Below are 11,563 nucleotides of genomic sequence, written 5' to 3' on the forward strand. Positions count from 1 at the left end.
AACAAACTATCTTTTTCACAGGATTCTTGAAGTTCTTCAGCTTCTACTTGTGGAAAAATATACCTCAGGTACTAATACTATACTAGAGGAATCTAAAATTCTATATGTCTATGATACTAAATAAAGACGAATATGAGAACAACATTGTGATACTTGATGTAATGTTGCAGGGAGCAGCTACAACATGTTATGTTGCTTTGCATCCAAATGTGAAGGGAGTAACAGGAAAGTACTTTGCAGACTGCAACGAAGTGACTCCAAGCAAACTTGCTAGAGATGAGACTTTGGCACAGAAACTCTGGGATTTCAGCGTTAAGCTAATCAACTCTGTTTCTAAAAAGAACTACTTGGGTTTTGATGACTCCACTTAAAAATTAACCAAGATGTTCTTGTTGTCGTTACTCAAGAGTGAAGAAAAGGCAGAGACTGGGATGTACATCGTACCTTGTTTCGTTCCACCCTAGGCATTAATATATGCCAAAATTATCGAGTGATTATGTAACGGTATTAATCTTTTTATAGTATAATGGACAATATATAAAGAAGGGTTGTTCATCACTTGATTATTCTTTAGATGATCACTTTCTCTAACCTAAGAGCTAAAAACAAGAAAGAGAGGAGAGTGTAGTGAAACGTATAATGAATGACTATGATCTTTGCCTGCACCGAATCTGCCATACTTTTCACTGTACAACAACTACTCCAAACTGTTTTTTTAAGGAGAGAATTTTTCGAGATTAGGAGTTTAAGACAGAGACTAGTTATAAACTGTGTGTGTATCAGCAACTGGGATCAGTTCTTTTCATAGTTTAAGAGTATATAAAGAGTGTCAGTTCTCCATCACCAATGCCTTATATAGTGTCCATGTGAGGTCAAGAAACAGAGTTTCTTCGTACATGCCAAGTAGGGAGAGATGTATATTTAGAAACTTTAACAAATATACACAGTAGTTAAACATTCACCTATATTAACTTCAGTTAAGTAGCAACAAAGAGCCAAGAAGAAAAAGAAGATTTGGTGAAATCAGATGTGTTGATTCGGTTCAATTTACCTCGGTCGGTGCAATCTTGATATCGGTTCATTCCGGTTAATAATATTCTGGTCAGGAATATCCCTCCTTTAAAAAAAAAAAAAAAAGGAAAATTGTATGTGCTTTATAACGACGACGACACAGTATAACCGTTTAACGGTATTATGTTGGGCCGGGCCCATGACAACGTGATTCACCACGTGGTCGCACGTTTCCATACTTATTTCCTTGGAAATCAGAACTGATTAGAAAAAAAAACTACTACGATATATTACTATGCGCAAAATATGACATTTTCCAAACTGTATACAGTAAAAGACTATTACGATAAAATAACATATCTATTTTTAACACACTAACCCAAAGTATATTGAGTTTGTGGCTTTGGTAACTGGTCATTTCACTTTTTTCTTTTGTCCTCCGACTTTTACCTTTATTGACTCATAATAGATAGATACTGACCAAAATATATAGAAAATTATTACAACCATGTGTTTTTTCAGTCATTTATAACGTAACATCACTATTTATCCAATTAAAAGCGTATTTTCCTGATAGAAAAAGAAAATTTAAAAGGAACTCCTTGGATAGAGACAAAACAACGTCTGATCGATGATATTTTTACAAAATTTATATACTTTTTTCACAAATTTAATTGTTTAACGTCTTGTCTTTGGGAACACCGACGGAATCTTTAATCTTCTCCCGCTAAAATTGGATCCCACTTTATTCACTTCTTCCCTGTCTAATATATTTCTTTCGGTCTAATGGAGAATACTATAAACAAAACTTAAAAAAAAAAAAAAAAAAAGTAAAGATCAATATTTATTATTGAGGCAAATAAAATTGGAATTTCGAACAGATATATATTTCCAGCAACATGATCACTCTTTATAGCGACCAATACCACTGGCCACATGAATTCAATCATTTTATTTTACGTAACTATTATTATTATATAGATGTTTAGTGGATACTCCATCTAAGCTACGACATTTCTCTCAATTAAGTTATCTTCGAAAATCAGTTCATCATGTTTATGGAATTTGATAGAGTTGACAACTAATCATATCTATATGTTTTGTATTTAAATTCTTCAATAATTAGTAAAATATATAAACATAAATTGAACAATAAACTAGAACTTAAGTCAAATCTCACGTTTCTGGTTAGTGTTTGTTTAGCGAGTTTTTTTCTTTTTACGTATGGCTTACCCTTTGCACTTGGTCCCTTAAATCCTTCGTTTAGTTAAATAAATCATTCGAAACAAAAGTTTTGTACTATTCTCGTTTGGCATTTAAATGGATAAATATTAGGTTTCATAAAGATGCGACTTCAAAAGACAAAATAAAGATGATCTATATGTATGTATATTCATGCTCAATGGAGACATCAATTATCATTTTGTTTTTTTTTTTCCAATATATTTTCCCTGACGGTTAAAGAAGTACTAAATGTACTAGTATTAATTTTGGTCAAAATATTATTTATCAGCTTATAAACCAAAATGTATGTTGACTAAATTAGTTGAATCAATAAAAAAAAAATAATAATATGGAAATATGTAATTGAAAATTTTGAAGAGAAAAACTAAAACACACACACACACACACATCTAAAGATCATCATTCATCAATTCATCATTGTACTGCTACATCACTAGAAGAAAAAGAAGCATGTTTTGACTCTTGAGTAAAAGTTTAAATATCCATATATCAATCAAAAAAATAAAAGATAATCAATCTTATTGATGTTTGCGTCTATTTATATATATAAATATACTATTGTTTTTCGTACTTCAAAGTCCTTTTACACCCCTTTCAATATAGAAGACCCACGGATCTCTCGGTCAACGTCAACCGTACCATAACATATATACTCTTTAAGCATTAGTGTAAAGTAATTTCTTAAGCGTTACACGAAAATTGTCTTTTTGGCTTTAGTAATTTTTTCTTCACAATCAAGAAAATTGTTTAATCCAGATTTTGATTTATAAATTTCAATATGATAAGGTTTTTTTCACATGTATTCTTCAATTAATATCACCATAAACCCGAAATACGAAATTACATTTGATTCATTATCATACAAAATCTGATTATTAAGCGGAAATAAAGATAGAAAACAGAGGAAGAAGAAGGCTTATGCGATAATTAAAAAAAAGCGAAATCAATTAGAAGAAGCGTTCCCTTTGTGATCCTTGCTACCATTGTCGCTGTGGTTTGCCGGAGGAGCTGCCGGAGAAGGCGGAGGGATCTGGTGGCGCGGTGGCTGAGCAGGAACGGAGGAAGGAGGACTTGCTGCGACTGCGAGAGAGATATCGGAGAGATCATCAAGGGAGATCGGGAAGCTCTGAGAAGGTCTTCTCTGGTGACGGCTTGGTCTCTCCGACATGTTTTAGCTTCGGATTCAGACAAGAAAGATTGGTAAGAGCAGAGAGAGAGAGCGAGAGAGAAAAAAGGAGATAGAAAGAGAGATTGGTGTAAGAGTGATGAGATCGGGAGGTAGAGAGAGGCTGTTTATATATAAAAGAGGGTGAAAAACAAATGGGGTTAGGTATAGACAGTAATTATCTTTTTATCATTAAATTCGTTGAATAACTAATAATTTATTACGTTAGCTCTTTTGAGTTAATTTATTTATGTTGTTGACCAAAAAAAAAAATATACTGTATAATTATTTATTTTTTATACATATCAAATGATTCTCTATTTTTTAAGAAATTATAATTTTTATGTTTTACCTTAATGATCATGTAGTACAATAATGATCACTTAGTACAATCTAATTTATGCAGTGTGGTCTTCGTGTTGCAGTGTGGATTTCGTGTTGCTTTATAGTAGTAAGTTTGATTGGAGAACAAAAAAAAAAAAAGTTGATTGGAAATTTCTTACACCAAAGTACCGGTTGAATATTTATCAATCATATCAGGATGAAAACAAAAAGATTGAACAAAAGTGGTAGAACGAAAATGAAAGAAGCATTAACACTAAGTCACTAATTCTTCCAAAATATTTTCGTAAAAGCTAGGAGTTTTGTAATTAAACTCTTTCCAAAATAGAAACACTAAATAATATCTCCAACATGTATGCATAGCTTTTTCAGTCTAAGTTCTGTGCATGGTCAAATGGTTCAGTATAAGTTCTGTGCATGGTCAAAATGGTTCAGATCTAAACTTATGTGTTGTACTTTTTACACTAGCATGTTTACCTTTTGTTAGGTAAACCTATATTGACTTTAAAATTTGTATTAACTATAATTTGTTTAAGGTAATTAAATAAGTCCATGTGGTGTGGGATTACTGTATTTGAATAGTCTTACTTACTCCTGCAAGCGTCTGCAATCTCTTAATGTTGAAAAGGTTCATTGCGATTATACAAAAACTTCTCCGATAACCACCATGGTTCATTGCACTTAGTGGAAAGAAGAAGAAAAAAAAGTTCATTGCATTTGATGAGAATATATTATAAATGTAGTTCTCTGACAAAATATTTAAAACTTCCGATAAGCTTGTTTACAACATTAAATTAAGAAGCCAAATTATTGTATTTTTTTTTCTTCTTTTACTTTTCTTGTATGGAGGACAAACATTTCTCCCCCATGTGAGGAGATGTCAGTCTCGTTGGAATTTAATGTTGTGTTACGTTCCTTTTAGAACCACACGACACGAATGCAAACATGTATTTAATTGTCTGTGTCAAAATTTTCCAGTTGATAAGATAGATTTAAATGAGACACAAACATTAAACATATAGTCATTTCACAAGATGTATATTTCTAAAAATATATATATAGACGTAGAGAAGATATAATAATATGAATTTAAATTGAATCAGATCAGATCGTTGCTGCATTTTTTCTTTAATAGAAGAATGGTATTGTAAGTGGGAATGAGAAGCCTTGAGTGTTGGTTAATGAGAGATGGTCAACGGATGCTACGTACTAATGCATATGAACAATTGTATGGCTTGATACATAATGTACGGCTAAGACTAAGAGTACAAGATAGGTTGTGAAATGTTGAATCCGTAAACATTATGGTAAGAGCCATGTCTTTTGGATATGGTTGGTGAATTCGTTACATAAATGTGAAACCCACAAACGAAATGGTAAAGAGACATTAACTACATGAATAGTTATGGACATTGATTATTACAGATACACATGGGTACATACAGTATGAAAATTAGTTTGGATATCTAAGCTATAGTAGTAACTTCAAGAGATCATCAGTGATACTAATTGATCAGTGTCCTATAGAAAGCATCCAAGCATTACCAATTCTTTCGAATTTTTCGAATGTATATATTCTTCAACGTACCTAATTTTCCTAAATTTTATTTCTGTTAATTGTTTTTCAATGTGGTAATTTTCACTACAAAAATAGTATAATATTTATTAAAAAAATTAGAAACATTTGATTTTTTTTTAAAAAAAAATCCATAGAAATGTAGCAGATATTGAAGCCAAGATAGCCAAATCAGCAAATCGTAGCCGTTGAATCATATTAAATCCAAAAGCTAACATTCATCAACTGATAATTAAAACCAAACCGAAGCTCTTTCGCTATCCTCTGTTTGCATCATTCCGGTCTTATAATCAAATATAGTCTCGAAGTAGTAAAGGGCAAAGGCATGGATTCTGGAACAAAAACGAAGAAAGGAGCAGCTGGAAGAAGAGGCGTTGGAGGAGGTCCAAAGAAGAAACCGATTTCCCGGTCGGTTAAATCCGGTCTACAGTTTCCTGTCGGTAGGATCGGTCGTTATCTTAAGAAAGGCCGTTATTCGAAACGTGTTGGAACCGGAGCTCCGGTCTATCTCGCTGCAGTCCTCGAGTATCTTGCTGCTGAGGTATATTCTGATTCAGATCAGCTATTTGATTCCGTTTGGATTATCGAATATGTTTCGTTGACCATCTAGTTTTTATTCAGAAGAATAATGATCAATGATGTGATCTTCGTCTGAATTTTAGGGTAAATTACATTACATCTATGCAAATATTCTCGGGTCACAAATAGAAAACGATTACTAAGTTGTGAGGTTGTAAATATTGAAATCGTTACTAAGTTGTTAGAACCCATCTTTTGGATCAACTTGTTGCAAAACCTTTACCACGAATGTATCAGACTAAACTTTACAACGAATGTCCCAAAAGGCCAAAACCTATCTGTTTAAGTTACCAAGTCTGATCATTTGTATCTGTTGTCCATATAGGTTCTTGAGCTAGCGGGTAACGCTGCAAGAGATAACAAAAAGAACCGTATCATACCACGCCATGTTCTATTAGCAGTGAGGAACGACGAGGAGCTAGGGACGCTACTCAAAGGCGTAACCATCGCACACGGCGGAGTTTTACCAAACATAAACCCAATCCTCCTCCCAAAGAAGTCTGAGAAAGCCGCTTCAACCACAAAAACTCCCAAGTCACCACCATCAAAGGCTACCAAATCCCCTAAAAAGGCATAACTCTTCCCTCTCTAATATGCCTCTCTGTTCCTCTGTAAAGACAGAACACCTCTTACTGTTCACCATGTTGTAAACAATGTGTCGAAAAATACATACTCTGTTCTTACATAAATTTTACGAATTGCACTAAAATTAGTCTATAGGATCAGAAAAAATCCAAACTTTAATCATAAAGAAGAGAATTCATATGAACAATGTATTATTCAGGTATCATCTTCATCATCATCATATGAGAAGATGTGATCAAAGACACAAAAAAAAAAAAAGCAATAACATATATATATATATATCTAATATTTTTTTAAGAGCTTGTAAATTTGGTGACGGCTTTGGTTCCTTCAGAAACAGCATGCTTAGCCAATTCACCAGGCAAAACGAGTCTCACGGCGGTTTGGATCTCACGTGACGTGATCGTCGGTTTCTTATTGTAACGAGCAAGACGAGACGATTCCTGAGCGAGTTTCTCGAATATGTCGTTGATGAAACTGTTCATGATCCCCATCGCTTTACCAGAGATTCCAATATCTGGATGAACCTGTTTCAACACCTTGAAGATATAGATCTTATACGTCTCCGTGCTCTTCTTCGTCTTCTTCTTCTTCTTGATGATCTCGCTCGTTCCTCCTTCCTTCGTGATCTTCTTCTCCGCCTTCGGTGGTCCTTTCTCCGCCGGTTTCTTCTCTGCCTTCGGCGCCATTATAAATCGAGACGAGGTTTGATCGATGAAATGAATGAATACTTCTCGGGGAATGAAACTGTAGCGAGAGATGATGATTTTTTTTGTAAGGGTTTCGGTTTTGTATTTATATGTTTCGTGGAATGATTATGATTGGGTATTAGAACATGGCGCGGATTGCTGACGTGTGTCTTTCTAACTCGTTAGATGAATAGTTGTTACTAACGTAATACTAATTGACGGTTGGCGCTAAAGTCGGCGGTTTTTATGGGCTTTATTGGGCTTAAACTAATATATATAAGTAAAGATAGTTTAGGCCTGTTAACTAATTTAGCATGCGAATTTGGAATGTTTTTGTTCGGGAATTTCTTAATTAACAATTCATATATATGCATCACTCAAAAACGAATATTTTTAGAACTTTAGAAACTGTTTTCACATTCAAAAAGATAAGGTGAAACTGGTACCAGCTGATGCTGATGGATGAGTTTGTGTGAGAAGTAGTGTTATATGCATTTTTGACATCGTATATAAGTGATTTTATGATTTGATGATGTAATCTTTGTACCAGCTAATATGAGTTTCCAAGAAGGACTTCTTCGACATATATAGTTACCAAACTCAGTGGTCCCTCTAAAGGTTTCGAGAATCCAACGAAAGGCCTTCCTAAGATGTGGGGAAACTCCAGAGTACATCGAACTCATTCCTACCTTAAATAGATCAAATAGATCATAAACTATTGACTGGTTTTGAGCTTACAAAATAGATCAAATTTTTGTTGCACGTACATTGGCTGGTTTTGATTTTCTTGTTCAGATTCCTGATGAAAAGAATATAGTAGAGAACGAAATTTACTTTTAGATAATTTAGAAGTAAAACTTTTATATATAAATAAGCTATTTGAACTTAATTTCTATGTGGCGGTTTTCCGTTTAAATTTTAAATATCATTCCAATTTCCAAATTATATTTTTCCGCCATTTGCCACAAAAACCATCAATTGTTTATGCTTGCAAAAAGTACATTCAATAAATGTATATCATAATATAATTTATATTCTATTTAAATCATACGGATCTTATACAGTTAGGTAACGTACACTATTTCCACAAATTACGCTCATAAACTACGTCAGTTATAACGTATCTTCCACACGGTTTTCATGATGTTCGGTTACGTCTCAATGAATCCAATCATCTTTATTTACTTTTTTAATCAATAGTGATCCAAACGACATCATTGATGGTAATGTATACTTAAATCCCTTTATATACTGTATTAAATTGTAGCAAAGCTTTTAATTACGAACCTAACATCAGTTTTTTTTTTTTCCTTTGACAACAGTGCAACACTTACTGTTCTTGTCTAAGTACAATAATTTTTCGTCGGTGTCACTAGTTATATTTTGTTGTTGTTTATCAATTATCACTAGCTATTTAAGTAACGTTTGAGATAGTATCCTGAAGGCATATAGTAAGAGAATACATTCATATATTTTCGTAAATGAAACTATAAGGTATAATAAACAAGTCAATTGTTGGTAGGTGGAATTAGCTAGGTGACATTAACACAAGGTAACAAAATACAAAATAAATTGATTTAATATTACAATAAAGTTAATAACAGTAATATTAAAAAAAAAAAAAAAAAAAAAAAAACCCCACCTGCAGTTAAAAATAAGATCTTTTGTTTCTCTGTTTTCTTCTGCAAAAGAGAGAAAGATAAGAATTTGAGAAATAGATTNAAAAAAAAAAAAAAAAAAAAAAAGATGCTAAAACAAAGAATGATTATGGTCACAGTGTAATAAACTATAGTTTTTGAATCAGTTGGGATGTGTCCTACTTCACGTGGTAAACGGACCCAGTGCCACGTAAGCAAATAGAAGGGGGTGCATTGCAGCATTACCGTTTCCTAAAATCTAATTGTAATCTCCTCTCAGCCAATCATATGCAAATGCCCACGTGGGATTATGGGCCCTATCACGAGCCCAATCTTACAAGTCAGCAAAACTTTAACCACCTACGCCGTTTAGAGTTTAGACTTTAGATTACAGAAGATAACATATTTTAATCACTAAAAATATTTTTAAAAAATTTGTCATATTAATTTTCTTTTTAACTGTCATCTTGATTAATTTTATTATATATATATATATATATATATATATCTTTCCTCTTCTTCTTATAATTATGAATTATGACGGTATAATTAATCACTTAATTAGGCGATTCCATGAAAACAGAAACATGTCAATTTTAACAAGAAAAGCAAAAAGTAACATTCGTAAATTGATTCGATTTCTTTTGAATTATATGTAATCAACTACACAAATAAAACAAAACCATGTCCATAATAGGTCATTCCGTGACAATATATTTATATAATTCAACGAATATGTCATTTCCTTCTATTTCTTCTCGATATTATTTTTTTTACTTATGAATATTTTAATGTCTCTCTTTCTATTTTCCGGCACCTTGTAGCGTTTGATATATATATATATATATATCTTCTTCACCTGCCTATCATCTCCTCCTTCATCATCTTTATAGTCTCTAATACCATCTCTCTATAACAATCTTCTCTTTTCATTATTTTCATATATCATGGGTGATCAGAATAGCTCTCAAGCATCTTACATCCATTTGGTACGATTTCATCAAACTCTCTTTCTTTTCTTTTCTTTCTTTTCTTGTCAAACCAATCTCTGATCTTTGATTTTTTTTTATTATCTATTTGTGTATCTTAAAGGATGCTGATCATATATCATCACCATGTGTAAATTATTGGCTGCAGGTGCATCATTTGATAGAAGAATGTATATTGTTCAACATGGGCAAAGAAGAGTGTATGGATGCTCTGTTCAAGCATGCTAATATCAAGCCTATCATCACTTCCACAGGTACACAATACATACACATATATGGTAAATATTATATACGTATAAGATAAAGGAGGAGGAGTGGAGAACTGATTAAATTAGATTTTATGCAGTGTGGAAGGAGCTAGAGAAGGAGAACAAAGAGTTCTTCGAGGCATACGAGAGAAGACGAGTAGAAATACCAACCGAGAAAGAGACAGCTCGAATAATCCAAGATTTACTTTCACGAACTACAATCTAAATCATGACACCCTACTTTTATTTACACATACATTCTCATACACAATCTACCTATATAATAGGTATGTCGTATGTGTATGTTATGCATCATGCATGTATGATATATAAAAAAAAAATGTATATGTATGATCCGATTCTATATACCTATTAGGAATATGTATCGTAATTTTCATTAGGAATGAATAAATTCACCAATAGGAATATATGTCTTTCTCTCTCCGTTTAAGAAGTTTTTGGCACCCCTTTTTCTTTACGCTATACTTTAATTTGCATATTTTTTCGGTTAGACCGTGATTTTATATTATTCATATTTATATGATCATACAATTATGTATCACTTAGGCAAAAAAATGTTTATTCTTGAATCCCTTTGGTATATATAAAAATGTTTGGTATAAAACTTAGTCAAACTCAAACACTGCTGTTGATGTTGAACCAATTTATATTGATATAAAAAACTGATCAAAATTAAAACATAATTAATTTCCGACTTGGGTTTTAACTCATGAGTACAACGTAACGTAACTTGGTTCTAACCCTTGAAATCATAACCAGTTCGAAATTAACATATGATCCGATGTCATGGACTATATATGTGACCGTTGCCACCGTCATTAAGATTTCCGGAGTTTGATATAACCTCTTTACTTATCGCCGTTAACTAGTTTGACTCGTGTTTAACAAGAAAAACAATTGCTGCATAAGGAAAAAAAAAAAAAAAGACTGTTGGACAGAGATCGAATAGTGGAGATGCCACGTGTATAAGGCACGTGGCAGCACGTGAAGATGTTTGTCATTTACATAGGATTGCGTGTTAGGATTTGGTGATGACCGCAAAACCGTGGTGGCTGTTTTTGTATTCTTGCCTTTTTTGATTTTTGGTCAGTGTCGAAGCTAAGTTTGGTCCTGTTTGGTGAAGACACTCTTCTTCATCTGAAATTCCGCATTTTCGGTTCATTGATTGGACCGACTAGTCCATTGCTCCTTTTTTTACTTAAAAAGATATAGTATGTATCGTGGATGATATCTTTAAGGACATTATATTTTCAAATAATACTCCCTTAATCTAACTCTAAATGTAATATAATTCATGTTATAATTCAGTAAGACTTGTTAAATTTAGTTAAATGTTTCAAAAGATAAAACCGAACTTTTTAGATATTAACAAAAAAACATTTTTAAGAAATTAAACAACTTCTAAAATGCATGATTAAGAGTTCATGCTTACATATTCAAACAAATCATATTCAACTCTAATCTAGTTTTATATTT

The 11,563-nt window shown here is 32.6% G+C and overlaps 5 protein-coding genes across 7 annotated transcripts in view; 3 read left to right on the plus strand and 2 right to left on the minus strand.

Moving 5' to 3' along the window:
* Positions 1-558, plus strand: part of LOC104768423 (short-chain dehydrogenase TIC 32, chloroplastic) — a 3,075-nt gene extending 2,517 nt beyond the window's left edge. For 2 of the 3 annotated variants that reach the window (XM_010492413.2, XM_019242012.1), the window contains exons 7-8: positions 22-68; positions 171-558. In XM_010492413.2, coding sequence (XP_010490715.1) covers positions 22-68; positions 171-371 — 248 coding nt within the window. In that variant the 3' untranslated portion in view covers positions 372-558. The remainder of the gene's footprint in view (positions 1-21; positions 69-170) is intronic. The other variant, XM_010492414.1, reaches the window with a different exon arrangement.
* Positions 3,059-3,536, minus strand: LOC109131301. Its single transcript, XM_019242091.1, has one exon. It carries the CDS (start codon positions 3,422-3,424, stop codon positions 3,200-3,202), a length of 225 nt encoding a protein of 74 aa, XP_019097636.1. The 5' UTR covers positions 3,425-3,536; the 3' UTR covers positions 3,059-3,199.
* On the plus strand, positions 5,540-6,593 carry LOC104768425 (probable histone H2A.4). Its single transcript, XM_010492415.2, has 2 exons — positions 5,540-5,880; positions 6,244-6,593. The coding sequence occupies exons 1-2, from the start codon at positions 5,665-5,667 to the stop codon at positions 6,493-6,495; spliced, it is 468 nt and encodes a 155-aa protein (XP_010490717.1). The 5' UTR covers positions 5,540-5,664; the 3' UTR covers positions 6,496-6,593.
* LOC104768426 (histone H2B.9) lies at positions 6,746-7,272 on the minus strand. Its single transcript, XM_010492416.2, has one exon. The coding sequence runs from the start codon at positions 7,190-7,192 to the stop codon at positions 6,797-6,799; it is 396 nt and encodes a 131-aa protein (XP_010490718.1). The 5' UTR covers positions 7,193-7,272; the 3' UTR covers positions 6,746-6,796.
* Positions 9,676-10,544, plus strand: LOC104768427. The gene is made up of 3 exons (XM_010492417.2): positions 9,676-9,818; positions 9,967-10,072; positions 10,165-10,544. Exons 1-3 carry the CDS (start codon positions 9,777-9,779, stop codon positions 10,290-10,292), a joined length of 276 nt encoding a protein of 91 aa, XP_010490719.1. The 5' UTR covers positions 9,676-9,776; the 3' UTR covers positions 10,293-10,544.

This window comes from Camelina sativa, chromosome 20 (genome assembly GCF_000633955.1).
Source record: "Camelina sativa cultivar DH55 chromosome 20, Cs, whole genome shotgun sequence".
Taxonomy (NCBI): domain Eukaryota; kingdom Viridiplantae; phylum Streptophyta; class Magnoliopsida; order Brassicales; family Brassicaceae; genus Camelina; species Camelina sativa.